The sequence below is a fragment of the Acanthisitta chloris genome, unplaced genomic scaffold, assembly GCF_000695815.1.
Source record: "Acanthisitta chloris isolate BGI_N310 unplaced genomic scaffold, ASM69581v1 scaffold21084, whole genome shotgun sequence".
In the NCBI taxonomy this organism is placed as follows: Eukaryota; Metazoa; Chordata; class Aves; order Passeriformes; family Acanthisittidae; genus Acanthisitta; species Acanthisitta chloris.
The window spans coordinates 22,656-46,582 of record NW_008671272.1 but is presented as its reverse complement, the minus strand read 5'-3'; the positions used below and the strand labels follow the sequence as shown (position 1 = coordinate 46,582).

The following is a 23,927-nucleotide window of genomic DNA, read 5'->3' as shown; positions in this document are numbered from 1 at the left end:
GCTTGGGCCACATACACCACAGAATCATACTCTGCAGGCATGAAGTAGAGAGAAGGTTTTCTTCATTTGCTAGGTCACACCCCTGGAAGACATCCTGCCATGCATTGTCCAGAGACCCAAGGTACAGAGGAGAAAGGGGAACACGATGGGCCCAAACAGCAGTGCTGTGAGGCACTGTTAGAGATGGTATTTTGTGTGATATTTCAGCAAAGAATAGATATAAATCAAAAGCTCAATTGTTCAACCTAAACTTTTGCCAGAAAAAAACCCTGACTACCTCAAAGCAAGTTTGTAGAGGCTCAAAAATACAAATGATGCTGCAGCTGTCACACAATATAACAGGAAGGGCTAAAGGGCAAAATGAACCTAGCGTCACCATCTAACAACACTGCTCTTCTATGAGTGTCTAGAAATCAACTACAAGCTGGGACCCTGACCAAATACAGCAAATTTTCTAGAAGTCTCATTTTCAACAGTATCTCTAGACAGTGCTCTTTCCATAGCTTTATTTAAGGTGTCTAATTCATACTGCTTTTATATGGAATACAGCCTAGAAGATTTAACATAGGAATTTAACTTATTTGTAGCCTATCAAAAGAATACAAGTGAAATACAGTCTTTTTAATAGATACTTTCTCCATGTTTGGTGGTGTAAAATTTTGGGGTTTATAAAATAATGAAAGAATGCATTATTTTAATGAATGCAGGATTGTGCTCATGATATCATCCAGACAAGATAAGGTTACCAATCTGTAAAACCTCCCTCTTCTCACTGTCAGCCATAAATGGGTAAAAGTTGGGAAGTGGTCCTTGGCCTACAGTGAAGGGGCCACTATCAGCAATGTTCTGGACAAGCACAGTCAGCAGTCCTGTGTGACTGGACTTTGTGACTGACAGTCCCTTGCAGTCCTATTTCTACAGAAAAGTAAGGGAAGAGAGCATAGGACAATAGACTAAGGCATTGTTTCCAACATGTAAGCATGGTAATTACTTTGTGTGCCAGGGACATTTCACGGTACATGATTTGGAAGTCATAATAAGGATTTCAGATTGCCAAAAAACCTTCACATACATTTGTATTTGGTATGTAGAAGTTATACCAGAATTAGAGTAAGTTTTTATTTAACAAATAGAATGCCATCATTGCTTAATTCACTTCTGAAGCACTTAATTAACTGAAATGCTTATACACAAAAGAATGTTTTGGAGTGCCACTTGTTGAACAAATGTTATGAAATCACTATCAATGGTTTGCCAAACACCATTTTTGTTAATGCATGTGGAGGGCTACAGCTTGTATAAAGCATAGCATGTGTTTATAGCTCCATATATGAAAGGAGCATCTAAATACACACCTCCACTTTCTCCTTCTAGACCATACCTTGTCAACCATAAGGAAGTTTTCTATTTTTTCTCCATCATTACAAGCAACACCTCCAACTTCTCTAACAGCTTCAGGTAAAAGCTCCTTCACTTCCTGGGCTATTATTCCTGTTCATGAGATAAAGATTAATGTTAGGAAACACAGTGGCATATTGTTGATCATGGTTATGTGCTTTGTGTTGACCATCCTAAAAGCTGCAGGCAGAGCCAAAGATGATGTAGAATTTCTCTGCGGTAGGAAAATCCAGGATTTCCCTTTTTTTTTTCTCCATTTCACAGAAAACAAGCAGATACCTTTAGAATTCTCATTTCTCTGCAATAAGAACAAAATTGGTTGCAATCATGCACTTCATTCTCATAAAATCTCTGGAAAAATAATGTGTCATCTTTAAAAATTGAAACAGAAGCTGGAAAATTACCAGAAATACTTAATTTTGGCATTTTTATATCACAAGAGATACACAGTAAAGTGTACAATTGCAGTACCCTAAGAAATGAGGATGGAATAGCAGGGTGTTAAAAGGCACTATGGCACAACAAATAGAAGTGGATATTAATTAAAAATGGGAACAGAGCTGACTGAATACCTGTTTCGTGGGTATCTTTTATTCCCATAACAGATGCAAATTCAGGCTTGTAGTCATATTCCACCAGCCTCATTTGTGTTATTCTTCTCAACTGCTCATTCGTATCGACCTAGTTGGACAAATACCAAGATTTACATATTGAAGCACTAAGAATGGCATCTAAGACGTCACGGAGAGAGCAAGTAGCCTGACACAGTCATTTGGCCAATCTTCACATTGAAAAATATGGACAATCTTCCCATTCCCCATTATCAGAGTGCTACTTTTATTTTTATTGCCAGTCTGACAACTCCCAGTTTCTACAGGCAGCCTCTTCCAAAGTCCATAGGCAATGGTTCTGCAGAGCACAGTGGTACATCCTGTTTCTTTAGGCCAGCATTTCAGGACACCCACAATAAAGAAGCTGCTTCATGTGTCAGAACAATGATCCACACATGTGCTGTGGTGCAAGCATAAATGCCCTGAATACTCCACAGCCCTCACCTCGCGGATATTCTGCTTTGCTCGGCTGTCAGAGGGATGCATGACTCTGCCCATAACTTTTGCATTTCCGCAGACAACCAGTGCTTCGTCTGGTGCATCTGTGTTAATTCCTACTCGACCATGATAGACTATCGTCTCTGGAACGTGTCCTCGCTGCCACAGTACATCACTGTCATTCTCAAACTGCCCTGGGTTAGATGCCTAGAACAAAAATATTTGTTTTAAGAAATATTATAGCATAGATGTACGACTGCTTATTCCATTAGAAATTCAGGGAAACTGAAATGCCAAATCTTTAATATTCAAATTGTATTCAAGAACTTTTCTAATGCACCAACAGAAGAAAACAGTGGAGTCATTTCTAAGTGTCTCTGCTCACACAGAATTGGCCTCACTTTTTTTTCCCCTACTTTATTAGCACCTTAAGCTACATTGTTGATGTCCAAAGCTTTCCAAATGCCACATAACCATCCTTTGTTTACCAGTAAATTTTATTTCAGACTGGAAATCAGAAAGGAGCAAACAAGGCAGAGATTAAACAAATGCAATTCATAAAATCCTCTGTAATGTTTTAAATTAACCCATATTAGAAATTTCATGTCAAGAAAACAGGGTCTTACAAAGAACACCAATAAAACAACAGAAAGTTGTTTTGTTTTTTTTAACTTTGAATTCAGGCCTTAAAATGTGAGTCTGAATAAAAGTATGATCATGATAAAAAGTTAGCACTCATTTAACAACACCAGGTTTTCACAAGGCTTTGCAATCTATAAGGCATGGTGGTGTGCACTCACCACTGCTTGTCACAATTAGAGCATGATCTGATATGCCTGACAACCACTACTCAGCTGGTAGTTTTGTTGGGTTTGAGGGTATAAAGGGCCAGAACCTGAGTTGCTTTCTTTCACATTGCATTTGCAGAGCTTTACCACTTCAAAGTAGGCAGTGGCTGACTCATTTTACCCTGTCACTGAAGCCCTGTTAGACATCTGGAAATTTGGAGGGTTTTTCTTTCCAGCTTTTCTGTTGATATTTTCATCACTTCAGATCACAGCCTCTTGATCTTTCTGCTTTTCTGCCTTTTTTTTCTTTGTCTGAAATAGTGATCAGGTTTGACTAATCTCATTCTGTAGATTCCTGTTAAAAACCTGTCTCACACACATTGAAGGATCCTTCTTCATTGAAATTTCAAAAGAATCTAATTTTAAAAATAGTAGGAAAACATAGGTTTCTAAATATTACCAAAAAAAATATATCTTGTAAGGTAACAAGGATGAGGCAAATGTGAAAATTCAACAGGTTACGCAAACTAATAAACAGGTGGTATCTGTAACACTTAAATCAGAAAGAGAAATTCAGATTAAAGTGGTGTTGTGATAATTAATGGGGGAAAAAAAGGAGAACTATATATGCAGGAATAATGCAAACATAGTCCTTCAATGTCCTGAAATAAAAGCACCCACAGCAATGGCCAGGACAATAAAACTTCTCAGCAGGGCAGAAAACTGCTGAACTCCAGACATTGCCTTCAAGGCCCTGTCACAGCTCCACCCAGAAAGGAGCCCTCAGCCATACCCTCCCAAAACCCAAGCAGGATGGCAGGAAGAGGATTTATGGCACAAGAGGACACCCAGACAAAAACGGTGCCAGGACTGAAACCACCTGAAAGCCATCATCTTCCTTTGGAAGCCCCTGGGCAACACTACACATGCAGGAGATTTTCCTCCAAACCCAAATGCTAAACAAGGCCATAACCATAAGCCTAGGCAGACCATGGGCTGCCAAAAGGGGCACAAGTAATGGCCTGCAGAAAACAATGCCAGGACTAAAAACATTTGACAGCACCTGCCTTTCTTTAGGATCCCCTTCCCAGTCCCACTTAATACACTAGAGCTCTTGACCTTATCTGACTCAAATTGCTAAGACTATTTTCCATAAGCCAAGGACTAGAAAGAGTCCATGCAAAAAGAAGCAGCTCCTTGATTGACACACATAAAAAACTTGACTGGACTGCAATCTTCCAGAGGCCTCTCCATCCTTTGCAGTCCCACTGCATGGCACCTACACATTTCCCATCTTTCTAAGCCATAAACATAATATTCACCCTAGAAATAACCATAATGCTAGACTATGCCCAACTCAAACGTTAACCACCAGCTATAAATCACACAAAAAGGGGCAAGAACTGAAAGACTTCAGCAGCCCCCACCTTCCCTTGGTAGTCTCCTTGCAATCTCACTCACACTGGGGCGCTCTGCGCTTTCTCTCTCTCCTAATCCTCCATAGCTCCTCTTACACTACAGCTCTGGGGTTTTTTTTCTTTTCTTTGTCTAACTCTAGGCTAAATCTGAATACTAAAAGGAAAACTTTATGTGGATCAGGGGACTGAGAAGTAATAGTTGTGAGGAAGAGACTAATTCTTTCTTTTACGAACTTGAAACTGATATTAATATCACCAAATTAAGAGGTGGGACACTCAGGAAACACACTGGAAAGGGGCAGCTATGGGTCTTCCTAAAGCTGCTTGACTTAATATATTTTTATATATAATGTAAATTCCTTATATTTTTTCCTTCTCATTCTCCTTAGAAAATGAAGTTTCTAGCCAATAAAAGTGTTTACCAAATTCCTAGCAAGTGCAGGAATTTCCTTCAACTCAAATAAAAAAAATCTGGAAAAAGCAACGCATTTTGTATTTGAATTCACAACAAGCTTTCATTTTAAATTCTTCAGTAGCTCTACTTGCAACATTTTTAATTCTGATAATTAAAAGATAACATACTCATACACAATGCAGTTGTAATATTTTTCCTCAATCTTTTTGAGTCAGTAGAAATTTTTATGCCCAAGAGTCATGCCCCCTCAATCTCCTGTGAATATCAAAATAGTAAATACTTTAATGTGACAGCAATATAAATTTATACCTACCCTCACGATGATCTTTTCAGAGACACTTGCAGATAGTAGGTAGAACTGGTCCTGAGAGACAGCATACAGTCCAACTACCAGCATAAAGTATCTAATTTGAAATTGATTTAATTAAGACAATAGTTGAAGTAATGTCTTCTTACAGAAAAAAAAATCATTCTAAATACAGGTGTTGTTATTGATACATAAAAAGATAGCCAGAATGTTTTTTACTATTTATTTGCTATCATGTGAAAGAAAAAGCATTTCTTTCACTCTCACGAAATATGCTCTTACAATCCCCACAGTCACTGAAAATTAACAAAGATTACAGTAATTTTGACAAGTTTAAATAATGAAGACTCAAAGATGAAAAGCTTTCCTTCCTCAGAAGAAAATTATCCTTATTTGGGTTTTTTGGCTTCCTGATTTTGTCAGTCATTGTTCTGGCTATGTTCTCCTGAAACAGTCTCTAACCATGAGGATGAGGTATGGGGTTCTTTTTTATTCTCATATTATTCTGTGACTCTAGAAAAAGAGGCCTTTAAGCACATACAAATTATCACAGAATTGGAAATAAAATCAGAGATTTGATAACACTGAGATTTTTTACAAACATTAGATCGATTCTACATTAGACCTTCTCTCTTCTCCTTCCAATACACAGGCCAGCTAGCTACAGCTATACCTCTGATCAGGATTAGGTTTCCCCTTTTTTCTCATATTATTTGCTGTTGTTTCACTGAAGTGCAGCCTTCCCAGTGTTACTTTAGTTATCTGGTCCCCTGGCAGATCAACTCTAAAACAGAAAAGGAAACAAGATCAGGAAAGTAAGCATCTGGACATGTACCTGCTCAAGCCAGTTTTTCTCAAACTCATTAAAACAGTTCTGAGAAAAACTGACAAATGAAAAAAGCAGAGGAACCCCAGTAAAAATGCACCAACCAACATTTCAAAAAATGTATTAAAAAAGTTACTATGTCAGGGAGATAAACAGGATAAAGAACCAGCAGTCAGAAACTGTTCTTAGTAAAACGAGTCTTGTGTTTCTTGGTCTGTTTGTACACAGTCTTGAATATAATAAAACTGTATGTGTTCCATATGACAAGCATTTGCTACTTGCCAAGGTTAATATCTGCTTGTTTATTGTTGGACCTGAATCTCCACGTTAAAGTTAATAGATTTCACTGCTTGTCCTGTTTTTCACCTGCACCAAATTTGTATGTCTGGAAGTACAAAAGACACTCATGTCTCACATATATAGTGGCACTGCTCCTGTAAGTGATAAATAATACAAAGAGTTTGTGTGGATAAACCTACAGTCCACCAAACAGTCACAAATGAAACAATTTACATACACACAGAATCTATTTGTCAGTATACAAAAGGAAGAAAAATGCCATGATAGAGGTCATGCTCTTCTCCCAAGTTCAAAGTTCAGTTTTGCTGATAATATAGTGCAGCACTTATCCCAGCACTGTCCTGTCTAACTTGGCACTGTCTTATCTCTTGTGCTATAATGCTTATTTAATTATTTATAGAGAACAGAACAGCTGCAACAGAAGACACTTATGCCAGAAGAATAAACATTGATTCTGCCAGTGAGTTAAGATGCTGAAGAATGGCAGAGTTCCAGGAAGATGCTGCATGTATGTTTCTAGAGAGGCACTCCCCCTTCGAAGCACTGCAAATACATCTCATGCCCACGTAGGACAAGAACATTACTGACATTTTTTAATATTGGAAATGCACCTGCCATACAGCTCTAAGCAGCATACAAGAGTGTTGCTAGTTGAATATAAATATTTTGGATAGACAAACTTAACAAATTTATAAAACTCTGAAAATTTTCTTTAATGAAGGGCAACTAGGTATATATTACTATTGTGATTCTATGTGTGCACCCACAATGGAATTTGGTTAAAAAACAGAAAACTGGTTTAGAGCTGCTATAAGTTTTCAAGAAACAACAACTTCACATTTCAAACTAATCACATATTGAAATGAAATGGAATCATTTTCTCAAAATTCTTACTTAACAGGATGGAAAGTTTTTTTGCTTCGATCTGACTGAGACTGTTCAATAGCAATTGTTTGATTTGGAGCTTCCACCTATAAAGGAAAAATCATTTTTAAAAATTACAAAAGTATTAAATTTTCAAATGCATAAAAATTGAAATGGAAATTAATAGGAAAATTGTGTCTGAAACAGTGAAATTTCTCTGATTTCTAATGGAACTACATAGAAATTAATACAGGAGCTGACCCCTGTTCAATTAATAATTGACAGCTAGTCTGAAGACCCAAATCTTTCTGTGGATGCAATTTAAAATGAAGAGAAAAAAAAGAAAGTCATGCATTAATTTGCAAAAGAAAAATTGATTTCTGAATCCAGACTGTTCTTGGGTCATTCTACGCCAAAGTATAAATGCAGATAATCAACATGAGAACTGAATCTATGTGAGGTAGATGCACATTCCATAAGTTATTTTAATGGGAATTTCTGTACCTTACTGGAATGGTGCCAAGCAGCACTTTGCTTAAGATAAGGACAGATGACAGCAATATTTACTAAGTTCTTCTGCATTAGAATGCATTAAGCAAAACCGGTAGGAGCTGCCTTAGGAAACAGCTACATGGATTTTTTTTTAAATCACTGAATGTTTGTAGTAAGCCAAAAAAAAGCCAAAAAAACACCTGACGGAATATTTCAGAAAGATTACAGTTTCATACTACTTCTGTATATGCAGGTTTGTGGACCCATATTGGCTAGGAAAATAAAAGTCTTCCGTAAAACATCACTTCTTTCTTTTTATGCAAAGGAGTTCCACACAGAAGTTATTAGTAACCTAAAAGAGTTCTTGTTTGTCAGTTATTGTTCAAAAATTGCTAAGAAGAGTTTCTTTCAATTATTTACCTCATTATATGGATAACTAAAAGTAATAGTCTCAAAGAAGAGGCACACTTGCCTTAATTCCATAAACTTTCAAGTAAAACCTTTCTATTGGTTTCACCCCCAGCTGAGTTTTGACATATTTTGGATGTCCAGTGATTCTAATATGAACTGTGATTTGGAAATGATTCTTCTTCTGGCACACAAAGGCATCATCTGCTGTTGAAAAATTAAATCCTTTATCTGTGACAATGTGATATCCTACAGCAGGTCTACAAAAACAAGAAGAAAGAAGAGCAAGTTTAAGTACTGGCATATTTGAGTGACATTTTGATCTCCTATTTTTTGCGTGGTCTGAAAATCCATCTGATTTTTAGTGACAAAATGGGAGCTAAAATTTATCCTTACAATCACCAGTTCTACTAGTATTTTCTTATTAGCCACTCAAAGGTGTAAAAATGAAAATGCACATAAAATGTCCTCTAATTCTAGTCTGACATATGTTTTGAAACCAGAGGTGGAGAGGCTTACATAATCCTCACATACAATTATGTATAAAGGAACTCTGTGCACCTAAAAGCACAAGCAAACCTTTTAGTGTATTCAAACATTCATTATAACACTCATATAAACAACAGAGTCTGCAGCTAATGCTGCAGACAACAATGTACTAATGAGCCAGCAAGACTCCCTGTTTTGTTCATGAATTCCCACATCAAGCACTTCTGCAGAAGCTACTGGAATTCAAATAAGGTTTTACCCAAGCTAAAAGAAAAGCTATTGGTACTGACCCTCTAGCCAAATGACTACAAAACTCTTCCTTACATGTTGTCCTTCCTACTCCAACTAAAGAAACCCTATTTTATTTATTCAAAGGGCTAATTTGTCACCCAAAAAGCAAGAGTGTTCTGTCCTTAAGATCCACAGTAAACGAGGAAAGGTATCAAAGGATCTTTCTAGATGGCAGAGTGAACTCACCATCCCAACAATGTTTCCAGTCCTCTGATTTAAGTGACGGATAATTCTAAAATAACAGGACTACATATGGCAAAGTTCTCTTATATGGGCATTGGCTTTTCTTGCTAGTAAAAGCTTGATAAAGATGATCTTGTCTGATGCTACTGAGAAGCTCTCATTAACACAGTTACTGAAGATGGCTTCTCAGAACTCTTCCATTCATTGGCACATTATTAGTTGGAAAAATCAAATGTACAGACTTCATAAGAAATCTACAGACTTTATTATCTTTTTATAAATTATAAACACAAGTCCCCTTTCAGGCAGTACTGATTATCTGGGATAAAGAGAAAACTATTTTGTAAGAAATTCAAAACTACTAAGTCATGTGTTAATTCATATTTGAAAATATAATGAAGTGTCTATCACTCCTCAAACCATCATTATCAAAGAAGAAAAACTTCTTCAGTTTCTTCCTACAATGGCTAATTTTTTTTATTTATGTAGGAAATGTGTGTCATTTTTCAGATTTAGGTGCAGCAAGTTCATTAGCCAATATTCTTAAAGCAATTTCAGGCTATTTGCTTACACATAAGCAGGCAACTTGAGAAGCAAAATTACAAATTTCCATGTCCCCAAGCTGAAGTGTTTGGAACAATGACTCCTAGAGAGCAATTTCGTGTTGTAATTTTCTGAGTATGTCATTTACAGTCATTAAGAGCAAACACATTTTGTTCTTAGTGCACAAAGAATGGTGAGTCTTCCCAAGCAGTACAGTAAAATTAGGAATAACTTTTAGATAACAAGGGTTATCTCTGTCACACAAGCATTCCTACTAGAAATATGCTTCAAATTCCTCTTTCTATTCAGAATTGAATACTTCAGGCATCATCTTTGGAACAGAGCCCCACCAATATGGGGCAAGGGGTCAAACAGGTGCCAAGCACACACAATGCAGGGCATAATTATGGCCAAGTAACCCTTTCTAATGAATCTATCTCAGCTAACAGCATTTTTGTTGTGAAAATGAAATAACCAAAAGGTTAAAATAATGTATGAATACAATGGAAAATTTTAATTAACCTGAGAAATGCCCTTAAAGCAGGCACAGCAATTTGAAGGCACAGAATCAGTCTACCTACCCTGAGCAACAATAAGCACATGAGTCTTTTGAGGCTAATAGAATACAGGATCACTACCCAGACAATCTGTGCAATGTGCTGTAATTACAGTGCATCTTGGGACAATGGCATTGCCATTGACCTCACTTAAAAGTAATACTGACATCCTCTGCAAATAATATCTCAATCCTCCCCCACAGTGTGTGGATATTTAAATGCTCAGTATCACATTGTCTTTATTGACCCAAGCCACAAAGAAATGTGAGTCTGGAACCTCAATTTTAAGTGCATGGAAACCAACTAGTAATTGGGTAGTGGCAAAAGAGCAATCTCCCACCGTCAGCACACAGCTCTCATGTAGTCATTGACTGAAAGTGTAACAGGAGTTGAAAGCCACTTCCATTTAGAGTGACAATTCACATCACAAACTTAGCCAGAGGTTTCTGGGCCCATCCAGCTCCCAGGGAGTAGAAAGGCATGGACACTGAGCTGCCTGCTCTCTTGTCATGTGAACACCTTAGGAGAAGGATTGTGTGGGACACAGTAAGATGTGTATTGCCCCATCACACTGTGTGCAAACAGGGAACATCAGTGTCCAGCAATGACATTCATACACCCTCAACTCCCATGAGAGTTTTCAGTAGGCTGGGCTAGAGGAAAATTAAAATTTACTATGCTGTGTAAGTCCTGTGGATACAGTGACAAATTTTTTTGCACCAATCCTGAAGAACTAACCAGATGCTGTAGAAAAGGCTTCATTTTTTAAGAGGATTCATTCACTAAATACTAGAATGGAGAAAGCCAGGGATGTAAAGTGAACTTAGTATGACCTTACTCAGATCATGTGGAAAAAAATATTTACAGTTTACACAGTTTTTTACACAGGAAGACTGTAAATCTTTGACTAAACAGTTGCATGTCACACACAGATGTCTATAGTTATTAAAACTTAGGTCATATGAGTGCAAAAGTAATACAGGTATCTTCTAATTCAATTTTTTTAGTATTTTAGGCTACTCAAGGGAAAGGTGCCATATGCTTAGTAAGTATTTGCCCCAATGCGCTGGACAAAATAAACAAAAGTTAACAGGTATTTTAACTTTGCCCCTAAATCCCTGAAGAGAAATCAGGAAACCTGGCATGAATTTCAACCAGTGTTTAAAGTTCTGCATATCTGATGCACCTGCAAGTTCATATTTCATCATGCCTGTTATATTTCCTTCTCTGTTCTCATTTTCAGTAAGAACAAGGGATGCCAAATGTATCATTTATTCCTACAAAACTACAATAACAAAGAATATAAATCCACAAGAAACCACTTTTTTCAAGTGCAAACATCAGCACTTACAGTTTTTCAGAATTAGAGTTCAATAAGCTGTTCCACTGAGAAGTTTGATATGGTTGCCATGTTAGAGCTTGACTGCATTTTTCCAAAGCCACATTCTGTCCATCACTGTCATATTCTTGCACTTCAGCAGCACAGTCCTTAACAGTTCCTGTAGACAGATAGTGACAATTCAGTTATTACTTTTGGGACTGGCCAAAAATCCTACATAAACATTTTCCTAAATAAATTTATCTAGTTACACATACATATAAAATCACAAATTTATTGCATATATATGTAAATCTGATTGTCCTTTGCAGTTATTCCAAAAGATTGTGTTATATTCCCTTGCTCTAGAAAATACATTTTTCAGCTTTCCTGATTTGCAAAACATTACACAAGTAGCACTTCCTATTTTTCATTTTTTCCAGAAGGACAGATAGTTTTCTTTGGGGTTGGGGGGGAAGGAAAGCTAAGTATTTTGCTGTATATCTGCAATACTACAAAAAGCAATTAAGCAAAATAATAACATTTGCTTCCCATTCTCTCTACTACAGGTTTAAACTGAGGAATATACAGCAGGAGGCACAATTTTCCAATAGCAAGCACATTCACTACTACATCTGGTTGATCTGGTTACTGCTTTCTGATTATACATTAGAGATTTCTGAGATAGACAGGGTCAGCCACAATTCTCTGAGATATTATACATTTTATGAAGACAGAGGAGAATGTGATAAGAGGGACAGATAAATGGAGGGCACTAAGGATAGGAGAAAATATGTCATTGAGCATATAAACTAAGATCCATTCACAACCAGTGGCAGCACAGTGAGACAAAGCCTACAGAATCATTTCAGGCCCAAGCTTCAACTGCAAGTTGCCACTTCTGACACACAGCAAAGTAAAGGTATATATAAAAACACCTCACCACAGTAAAGACATTCACACCTCATTTCTAAATGATCCCCATGCCATTATTACCATTGCCTCTGTTCTTCCACTGCATGTGGCAGTGAGATTTTATTAACAGTGACACCAAAAGAAAGCCTATTTCAAGTCTATGTCTTACAGTGTTAAAAACAGCAACAGCAGTTCTAGATACAGAAGTGTCTGCTAGTCTTCTCTTTCCAACACAGGTTGACTTAGACGCCTAGTCACAACCAAGAAACACTTATCAAGTAAAAGATACCGAAGGAAATGTAACCTACTAAATGCAGTTGCTACTCATTAAAAGTATTCTAAAAAATGGATTTAATGCTGAAAGTTAACTTCCTCTGAAGAAATAACAAACTCTCAGATTTTTCACTAACAGACATGGATGAAATTCCTTAGATAAACTGTTCATTCATAGAGAGCCTCACACTTCACAGAAGCTGATTCATTTCTGTACATGCCTGATAAGCACTTTTTCTATCAGCTGGTGTAAGCTTAGCATTTTTATCTTGATTGAATACAGATTTTACCAAGCTTGCACATGGATACACTTTGCAGAAAAAAATATGGAGTGGAGGTGATAAACAGAATCTCTTCTCATTCATACATTAATTCCCTGTTAATCTGACCCAAGAAAGTTACTTTGCTCAGTCAATTTAGCACCAAGCAAAGTCAGCAGAGTATGGTGTCATATGTGTACTGGAGGCTCACACATGGAAAAGGGCAGAAGATTCTGTCCAGAGGATCCTCAGGAAACATGAACCTCTAATGCTGCTTCTCTCTTCACCAAACATATATAGGTCCTGGTTTTCAAAAACACTGAAAAGGTAAATTCCTCCAAACCTGGGATTACAGACCATTAATGCCACTACATTTTCAGAGCTAGCAGGAGCTCTGCTCTTAAAATATTTACTTGTCTACAGCATAAAACATTATATTTCATCTTCATACAGCTGCTTACCTTGTCTGGAATCCTGAAACTGCACTGGAGAATCATTGACATCTCCAAGTAATTGGGAGAGCTTCCTTTTTCTGCCTGATGCTGCAGAAATACTTTTATAAAAACACACGTTGCATTACTCATTTACAAGTTTAAATACAGATATTACAGAATTATAACGAGAACACCCAGGTATCTGTGATCTCATTTTAACTGTATTGTCATCCAAATTCTGATTTGCCAGGGGGAGGAGATTGTTGTTGGCTTTATAAAACTGATTATCCTCTTTTTTCCTTCCAAAATATATTTTCTTTCCTTTCATGTGATTAAAGAAGTTGATGTCTTTTAATAAATTTACACAGTGCATAAGTGGCAGGAGTTTACTGTTTCCTGACATCTGCATTGAAATCACAGATTTTATCTTGAATAATTGTACTGCACTGAGCATTAATACACTTTTCATTCTTATATAGAAAACACCAGTAGCAGGTTAAACTAATGCATTAACGAAGATATCTCAAGGGGCAACTGCTGAGTTAAAGCTTTCCCCTTTCCCAGAAAGTGAGATTTCAGAAAAAATGTTCCTTTGTGCAAAAGGAAAAAAACCTTATTCCAAAGTTTTCATATTATAGAATGTAAACTTGAATATCCTGATAGATGATCACTCCTCCTGCATGGGGGAAAAAACCAAGCCAAACTCCAGGTCTTGGTCAGGCCCAATAGGTACTCAAACTAAGGCTTCTCCATGAGTAGAAGTTTAGAAGTCTGCCCACCACCTCAATTGTTATTCTTCCTCTGCGTTTGTTCTAGAACTCCACATTTAGTCAAGAAGTATGCACAAAAAAGTGGGTTTTAACAGTTAATGTTAAAATACTAGTGTATTTTAAATAATTAATTATCCACAACACACTGGTAGGTTAATATGGCAGATGGTATATGAATACCATTTCACTTGTTTACATAGATATGACAATTTTTTTTTCACCATGCCTCTTGCTAGAACACAAGATCCTTATGGACAAATCCCTACAAAAGGTATTGCAAGGCACCTGAATATTTTTATAATCCAGTTATGAAGCACCTGTTGATCCCTCTTTAGCCTTCTAATGTTTTTTACATTGAAATCCATTCCTAATCCCAATCTTAACTTCAATCAAGATGTTTTAAATAACACTGAACCACGAGGATATCAAAAATGTCCAAACACTGCCATCCTGTGGAAAACACTATATCCACGGGGATTTACAACCAATCATAAACCATGCCTTCTATCAGGTCTACTTCTTTTTGAGTCTGTCTCGTCCTTTGCATAAAAACTTTATCATTTACCCAGAAATCTGAGATCCATTTGTCTGAAAATACGAATAATTAAAACCCAAACAGCTGGAGGATGTTGAATGATTCCAAGGAGTCACAGCATTTTGTGTCTTCAGGCAGCAGCCTTGGGGGATGGCACAAGGATGCCCACTGGCACTGGAGTCACAGTAAGTCTCCATTAACCTGCAGGGAAGCTTGCTGGGTGCTGCAGCAGATGGGCATGGCAGTGGAGGCTGCAGCCCACTGGGCCACGTAGCATCATACCATGGGGCTGCAGGAAATAAACAGACAAGAAAACAAGAACACAGAAGTGGAACTGGAGACCTTCCTACGAGCTTGGGAGAGGCCAAATTCATGTCACCTACTCTGTAGTTGTGGTGGGGAGCATGGTTCAGATCCAGAGTCTGGTGGGGAGTCTGGCAACTGGCTTTGCCTAAGGATGAAAAAGAGATTTTAATTTCTACTGGAACAAGACATGGAGGACAACAACAGCCAATGCTGAAAGCAGATGCAGTGGGCCCCCAGGCAACTGACAGGGATCTTCAGGAAACATTGCTCACCATGTTTGCTGCCCCTTCTCACAGGAGCAACATCACTTACACTTCATCAGATCATCGCCTATGGCTCTCCTTCTCGCTGCTATGCAGGGAGACCCCATCTCTACCAGTACTTGCCCAAAGCCTGACTTCACCACCCACTGACTTCAATACTCCTTCAGTTACCTCCAGGCACACCAGTGACTCTGAACATACAGACCTCACAAAGGATTTAAACCCATTCTCTCTAGACTACAGGTTAAAGATCTGTAGCATCTTCATCCAGCAGCCATTTTCTTAAGACCTCTGTTTGGCCAAAGTGCTCTCAGCCTCTCTCTGTCAGACACTAGAGCAGGTCCCATTTTAGCACCTTGCTCACCACAAGAGGCAGCCCAAGTGCAGAGGGAAGAGGGGGCTGACACACAGGTGGGAAATGCATGTGCCCAGTTTGAAACATGAGCTTTCACAAGCTCATCAAAAAAGCCCAGAATCTTAACATGGGGTTTCATGGGTGATGGACTGCCCTTCCTCTCCTCAGTCTTACATAATCTTCCTGTTTGTTTCCTTTGGAAAAACATCGCAAGAGACCAATAATTAATAGCTTCTATCCCTAAATTACAAAAACCTGAAAATACAAACAGGTCCATCCCAACAGCCTCTTTAAAAAAAACGTTTCACAATCCAAACAAACCCAAAAAAACCCCAAACCTCATTCTTCATAAAAGACAAGCCATTCAGTTGTGTTTTAACCCAAACACCATTATTGACCCATTATCTGTAATGCTGAGTTTATCACCAGACACAATCTTGACATATTGCTGAAACCTGAATAACCAAGTCTCAAAAATGCAGGGGAGAAAAGACATTTCCCAAGTGCTTAATTGGCTACATTATCTTTTTCTAAATACATGTCAATGATGAAAATTTTGCGTTATTTAGTAACAAAGTAAAAGTTTCTTATGTCTGGGCTCTCTTGCCCCAGACAAAGGATGCTCCCAAGGGGCTGACCCATGCAGCCCTCCACATGAGTACCATCATCCCAACGGCTTGCGTGAACACACCTGCTGAGTAACACCACACCATGACAGATTCAGGCAGAGCTGGCCTGCTGGCCTCTATGTAGAGCTATAGAAGCAAGAGGCTCATCTCTCAGTTCATGTCCTATGGGTTGGAAGGCAGAGCCACCTCCACAGTGGCTCAGGGTCCTTGGCAGTCAGCACTACCCAGGTGTGCTGGTTTGCACTGAAGTAGGGTTAACCTTCTTCACAGTGGCTAGTGTGGGGCTATGTTTGGGTTTTGTGCTGAACACAGAGTTGATAATGCAAGAAGTTTTTGTTATCACTAAGCAGAGCTTACACAGACCCAAGGTCTTTACTGCATTCTGTGCTGCCATGTTGGCAAGGAAATTGGGGGTGCATGGGAGACTGGGAGGAGACACAGACCAAACTGACCAAAGGGATATTCCATACCATATGACATCATGCTCAGTATATTCAGCCACTTCATTCCCTCTGCACTGAAAACAGGAGCATGCTGGGCCAACAGCAAGCCACTAGAGTGAACTGATGCTTCTCTTCAGTCTGTTGAGGGCACAGGTCTGTCATGTCTATTTAATTATTTATTTCAGTCCATAGTGGTGTTTTCAAAGCAGTTTAAGGGAGAGAAAATTCTATGCCATCTCGCTGGCATTTAAAGGAAATACACAGGGTTCCTCTGCTACATTAGGAATAGATGGAGATTTAAGAAATGGACTCCTAAGCCTTTTAGGTATTCCCGTGAATTGTCAGCTCAGACACTGGTCTGAAGACCAATCTGAAAGACAAGTGCTAAAAATGTATGTTAGACTAAAAATTCTAGAGCAGAGGAAGGATGACAGAAATGTAATGAGACACACCCCCTTTACTAAGGCTCAGTGTTCTGGCAGAAGCTGAATAAAATTAAAGTGCTTAAAGGGACACCTTCGTATTCATAAAATGTGTTCCCACATATACAGCAAATATTTTCAATCATCAATGCAAAATTTTCATCACCTGATTTTCATTCTACTGTTTCTACTTTGAGTTTTGCATTTCTGAGTTTGGATGGCATTAAAGAGAGCAGTGTCATTTTTGGTTACAGCCTACTACTTTTGACATGTGCTTCATATTTTGTAATGGCATTGCTGCTATTCTGTTTATGTACAGATAGTCTGCAATACAGACAAATACTTATTAATTTGACTTGTAGAGATCTAATGACTCAGTAAATGCTCTTAATCCCATAAATAATGAAATATGACTATTGTATTAGTGCAAAATCCTCTTGAGCCTCCAAACCCATGATAGCTTTAGAGATGGTTTTCTTGCATGTAAATGCTTTGTAGCATTGTAACTATATCTAACATAGCTAAGTTACATAACAGTATATATACACATTTAGATTTCTGCTTCATTTTGTGTATAAAAGCAATATAATAACATTTTAAAGTTGTCATTGAACTCCTGCTCAATAATCTGGTTAATCTAACACATGTTTAGCCACGCTAAAAATAAAGGTTATATATATTTATATGCAACCTCCTCTTCATTCTTCTTTACTTTTATAGCATGGATAAAGAGAATCAATTCATTATTCATGATTTAGAGCAAGTAGAAGCCTGTTTAGCCCACTGTAAGCAAACATCTGTGCTGCTGTGTCTAGAATGAAAAATGCCATGTTTAATTAGTTTTAAAGCACCTCCTCTAGCTCTGCTTCTTGCAAATGAAAGTTTCAGCCCATTAAGAATATTTTGCATTGAACAACAGTCATCTGACAGTTGTCTAGATGAACAATTTGGGGTTTAAGTCTTTGCTAGATGTGTGCTGCATAATCTTCCACCCTTGACCACAACCCTTTGCACTATGTATCCTTCGAATCTCTTAAAGTCAGTATCAAAAGAGATTAATGGACAGCTTTTGCTCTAAGTATTAGGATGAAAACAGTAGTTCTGCTTCCCTCAAACTGAGAGATTTACATTATTCTCTCAATATATTTTACATTAGTCTCACTTTTATCACTTATTCTAGACATGAACAGTGAACTAGCTCTTACAGGATGTTGCAGTAACAGCTTTGCATTTATTGTCACAATTAGCTTAACAGTTGTGAATCAGCTCAGACTTTGTTATCATTCATTCTGTTGAACAACAAGGCAACTGTATTTCCATTAATACATGTAATTAATTTTTTTTTCCAACTCTTCTTATGTAGCTTCAAGAAACAGTATCAAGATAGCCACAATCCCATTGAAACTCAGATTTTATCACGGCACTAATGGAAACAATTTAAGAGAGGTGGCTGAGGAGAGAAAGTACATTTTGCTACAATACTTACAAAGTTCCAAACTCTATGTCACTACTAATGAATTCTTCCAACATGCTTGTATCCACCATGGGATTCTCCAAGGCTCCATGGACATCTTGCCCTAAAATTAAACATAGACAGAAATTTAGAGGGAATCATCAGTGTTTCAGACTAAATAAAGCTGTCCATGCTCTTACACAAAAGAAAACCAAATCTGTCCTGTCTTGTGTAACAGGTGAGTTATGTTTCTGGTTTAGTCATTCTGGGGAAAAAGGATGATGGGAAATGCAGACTAAACAAGTATGTGCAAGGGCAGATAGATGACAGCAGCACCAAGCAAACACCAGTGCTATTAAGGCTCACTGAATTACCACAGCAGGAGAGTGAAGGACTCCAGACTGCAGCTGGGGAAAAGGGTTTTGAAGATAATTTCTGACTCTTTTACACTAGCAAAAAACAATTAGTTGGGTCAAAGCTCAGACATTGTCACACATAGATCCATTTTCTGTATTAGTGAGTTTCTGAAACACTCAATCATCTGAGCTTAAAGAAAGCACAAATAATGCTTTAGAAATGTTTGATTGGTAGCTTCTTTTTATTGTGCCTGAAAAAACCCAACCCACTAACATGTTCAATGCATTAACAAATAAAAAGGTTCAGTACTTTGTCCTTTGTTGCTTGGTAACTGAAGGCTATAAACAGATTTTATGATTATAAAGTTTCTGGAATTCATGACAACTTTTGCAGAAAGTCAACTGGAGCTCTCTAAAAAAATCCAACCAAGGAGACCTACTCTGCAGGCTCCACCTCTCCAGCAAGCCTTCCACAAATACAGGTGTGGCCAGTCAGAAAGCAAACAAGATAAGGACCTTGATATTTGTACTCGAGCTATGTGTGGCTCAGCCCCCAGCATCTGACACCAACTATGTCCCCTCAGCTCTGCAGTAGCATGGGAGAGCACAAAAGGTTCACAGCTGCCATTGAGTTAGTAGCTGCCATTGAGCAGAGGAGTAGTAACTGCCTTCAGTGTTTTTGCTGTCTTCTCACTGTACTAGCTTGCATAGTAAGAAGTCACCATAAAATATCTTCAGTTCGTTTCTGATGTCTCTGTCTGGCACCTTGACCCAGTGTTCAGAAAGGGTAAGACACGAGCAGCATCTAAAAATCTGTCACCTTGCACAGGAATCCTTTTCTGCAACTTTCTTAATATATAAATTCACATTGCTAATAAACTGATCACAGATTAATCTAGACATTGTTTACTTATCATTGCTGCAGGCTTAATTCTGACTGCCTTTCACTGAGGGACAGCAATTTGCAGGTGTGCTACTAGCAGATCTACTGCTATTGCAACAACACATCATCAGTAGGGTAAAACTAACCTGTCTCACGACGGTCTAATCCCAGCTCACGTTCCCTATTACTGGGTGAACTATCCAACGCTTGGTGAATTCTGCTTCACAATGATAGGAAGAGCTGACATCGAAGGGTCAAAAAGCGACGTCGCTACAACATCTTAATATATTGATGTTGTAGACAAACCTGTCTACAGGTGTACAGGTGTGTAGACACACCAGAGAAGAAGAGATTCAATAGGTGTAGCATACCAACTTGCCTCAGCAAAATTGTAACATGGAAAGTCTTGAAGCATCTTTTAATTCTTCATGTCTGAATGTAATATACCCTTGTCTTGAATCACAAACACTTCTCCTTTTACTAATGTAGTTCACAGGAAAATGATTCAATCGCCTTCTCCTCCTTTTACCCACCTGTTCTTCAGGTCAAATTGCCTAGTCTTCATGCAGAATGATATAATTTTATTACTAACATGAGGCCAGAGGTAAAATACAAAGTGTGTTCCTGTATCACAAACCCAATAATCCTTTGTTTTGACCAAGGTGAGAAACAGGCTCTTTTGAATCAAAGAACACAGCTATGACTCAAACAAGGACAATGCCTTTCAAATGGGCATCCCACAGTTCAGAGATCATCTCTGTTGCTAAGTGATAACAACAGCAATATGTATCATTCCATCTTAATCTCTCCACTTTGCATGAACACTTAAATGGGGAGGAGAAGGCAAGGATCAGTAATTCTGTGCTGGGAGAGGAAGGAAGCACACCAGGAAGAAGATAGGCCACCACTAATGAATGTTTCTGATGCAGGTGCACATAAGAGCTGGTACATTTATTTTGCTGGCCTGTAGAACTTTATGCTTCCTTTCTGAATGCGCTTTCCAGGTCAGTAGCATCACATGCTTGCACTGGCATTTGTTTCAGCAGAGGAGGACCTATTGGATCATATGCAAATTTATTTTAAATTTTGGCATCCATTTCACAGGCATTTGATCACAGGAAGTGTTTAACAGATATGGGCAGTATGCAAGTCTGTTCACCTGGCTGTTAGGCACCTGTAAGAGACAGAACTGTGCATATGTGGCAGGAGAAGCCCTGCTGAGAGGCTTCCTGCACAGAACAGACATCCTCTCCTCTCCTCCAGCCAAGAGGCTCTCATCACCTAGCTCCTCAGCTTCACTCTATGGTTCTGTAACCAACAATCCCTGAAAAACCTGGCTTGATTAATCCTCCCAACACTTCCATGTATTGCCTTACATATGTTTGCATTTAAATCAGTTGCTTCCTTTTCAGTGGTATCTGAATGCAAGTGAAGGATGGAGGACAGAGAAATAGTATAACTAAAAATCAACAATAAACTGATCATTTCCTGACATAAAGAGGATGGCAGTAACTTTCTAGCGAAGTCCAGCCATGTGTAGTAAGATTCATGTTAAAACATCAGCTACTCTGCACAGAGAACAATCCTTAAACACAGCTCAAAAATGTAAAAATGGCACACAGAACATGGTTGGTGTTCACTAATACCTGCTTGCTGAACAGACAAATTCATGATGTTTGCTACAAGCCCTTGCAACTTGTGGGAAATGATTCTGCTTGAGAATTTTTCACCGATTTCCATCTGAATGCTCTTTAACACTAAAACAGGCATCAGCACTTTACGGGCTCAACTATACAGACTCAGTGGAAAGTCCAGCTGAAATCACAGACTTATACTAAGGTAAGTATTACTTATGGGACTTATAGTCCCTTCTCTCACACTATAGGACTCCAAGGACTGGTTGTTATTTAATTTGTTTGCAATAGTTCAGTTGATTTTGACTGGAACAGACCTGGGGTCACTGACAAGATGGAGAGTTACAGACACAGACCTCAGGCACATGGCAGTAACAAACAGGAAAGGGTTAAGGACAAACCAGCTGTAGCTGGGAGCACTGAAGCCAGCCAGGAGGTATCACCATCTAGGTCACCCACCTTTAGAAGGACCTGTAATTCCAAGCAGTAAGCCACAAGCTTTTTTTTGAGGTGGTTTTTTTTATTTGAGTTTTCTTTCTCCTCTCAAAGTAGCGTTTGCCAGAGAAATAAATCTTACTGTCAGTATTTTAAATTTATCATTTCACCTTTTATTCCTGTTTCAACCTCTCATCTTAAAATGGTATGAGACATCTCTGGGTTTTATGGTTTTTGTGTTTAAGAGCATTGTGTTTGGCTTTATTTGCCAAGAGCTCTAAACTATGTTCCACGTTACCCATCCAAGAGCATGGGTATACAGAGAAGTGGTGATTCCACTAAGAGCTTTCTTTAGATCACAGAGAGCACCGAGACCAAACATGCATTTCAGACACCTCAAAGTACCTTAGAACAACAATAAAAAAGAGAAGACTGAGTTTAATAGTGTAACTAGGAAGGCCTTCCCTCACGTTTCTCAACCCATTGATAACATCAGCAAGAACAGATTGTTCTGCTACAGACCAGGCAGAAGAGCTAATCAGGAGCTCTGACCTTCCCTTGATAAACAGGAACATACTCATTCACAAAAGCAAAAGGTTTTAATTAGATATACTCATTTCAACAGAAATAATAGAAAAAGCCTGCATCAAAGATGAAATCTCTAGCGTGCAAAATGACACCAAAAACAGCCCCCCCAAAAACCCCAAGTACTTCCCAGAACAGCCACAGGACAAAAGCCATTTACTTGAATGAGAAAAAAACAAGGTCAAATCCCAGAGTCGTATCTAATCTATAAGGTCGAGCAACTATTCAAAGAAGTGATCATCAAGAAAACAAACATTATCTCACTGTTAAGGTAACTTCCCTGCCGGACGATCCAGGAGCCACTCTGCAGTCACACTCACACTACCTGCTCTACAACAGAGGCCCCTTCACAGTGGCAGCTCCAGCGAGCAAGATGTGTCCTTCTGGACTCTCTGCTCACCTCACACTCACAGCAACACCAGGTTTCCTCACCTGCTCAACCCCTGGTTTCCCAGAGCAGAGACTCAGATGTCCAGATCCTTCAAATACTTAAATCTTGATGTAATAATTAACTAACAAAGTAATAGCTTGAGCTGGGTGCCTCTGAGAAGGGATCCCAAACAAAGGAAAGTGCAGGACAGTCTGGAGGTCCTCAGCTCCTGCTGTGTCTCGGAGTGTCCGGTCACCTGGCTGCATCACAAATCCCCATGCCCTTTGCTCTGCGAAGGACCAGCTGTTCACAGCCTCTTGCCTGGGCCCCCCTCCACCCAGAGCTCAATCTGCAGCTTGCACTGCAGCTGCACACTGAGCTACCTGCACGGAATGTATTCCCTAACATCACTTTCCTTGGGAAAAAATAAATAAATCGTGTTTCAGACTGTTCCCTCTCAATAATGCAGACGTGAGTTCATCTTACTAATGGCTGTCCAAATGAATATGCACTGTAAGGAATTAAAGTGATAGGGTAAATTGAATCGGTTTTGCTCCTGAAACTTCAAAAAAAGTCTCACAAAGCATATCTATAAATGAGCTTAGCTGCCAGCTGACGCATTTGTAAGCCAAAACTGAACCACTGAGGAAGCAGAAAGACCTCCTCAGTAGCACCATTCTCCACTTAATATTGCAGGACTCAGCCTTGTCACAGCATTGGAAGTCAGTGTTCTAATGCTGCTACGACTAATCGCAGAGGCCACCAAATCAGCACTTGCAGTTTATGACTCTTGTGTCATGAGGTGGTGTTATAAAGCCAACCACAAGCTGTAGCTCCAAGCTGGAGAGGCCCTCAGTTAAAGCTGGCCAGCAGGCCACGCATTTAGTAAATGTAAGCCCTGCTCAAAAAGGAAGCAAACATTGCTTTGATATAGCTTGCTCCTTCTTCAGACTTACCCAT

General features: G+C 38.7%; 1 protein-coding gene across 1 annotated transcript in view; it reads right to left on the bottom strand.

Annotated features, from left to right (window-relative positions):
* LOC103801625 (myelin regulatory factor-like protein) overlaps positions 1-23,927 on the bottom strand; it is a gene marked incomplete at its 3' end in the record, with an annotated part of 27,831 nt that extends 3,904 nt beyond the window's left edge. The window contains exons 1-13 of the mRNA XM_009074043.1: positions 23,924-23,927; positions 18,738-18,828; positions 15,217-15,284; positions 14,864-15,122; positions 13,556-13,647; positions 11,680-11,827; positions 8,330-8,525; positions 7,396-7,472; positions 6,049-6,159; positions 5,382-5,472; positions 2,454-2,654; positions 1,971-2,079; positions 1,382-1,491 (exon numbers count right to left, since the gene is read on the bottom strand). Of these exons, the coding sequence (XP_009072291.1) occupies positions 1,382-1,491; positions 1,971-2,079; positions 2,454-2,654; positions 5,382-5,472; positions 6,049-6,159; positions 7,396-7,472; positions 8,330-8,525; positions 11,680-11,827; positions 13,556-13,647; positions 14,864-15,122; positions 15,217-15,284; positions 18,738-18,828; positions 23,924-23,927 (1,557 nt within the window). The remainder of the gene's footprint in view (positions 1-1,381; positions 1,492-1,970; positions 2,080-2,453; positions 2,655-5,381; positions 5,473-6,048; positions 6,160-7,395; positions 7,473-8,329; positions 8,526-11,679; positions 11,828-13,555; positions 13,648-14,863; positions 15,123-15,216; positions 15,285-18,737; positions 18,829-23,923) is intronic.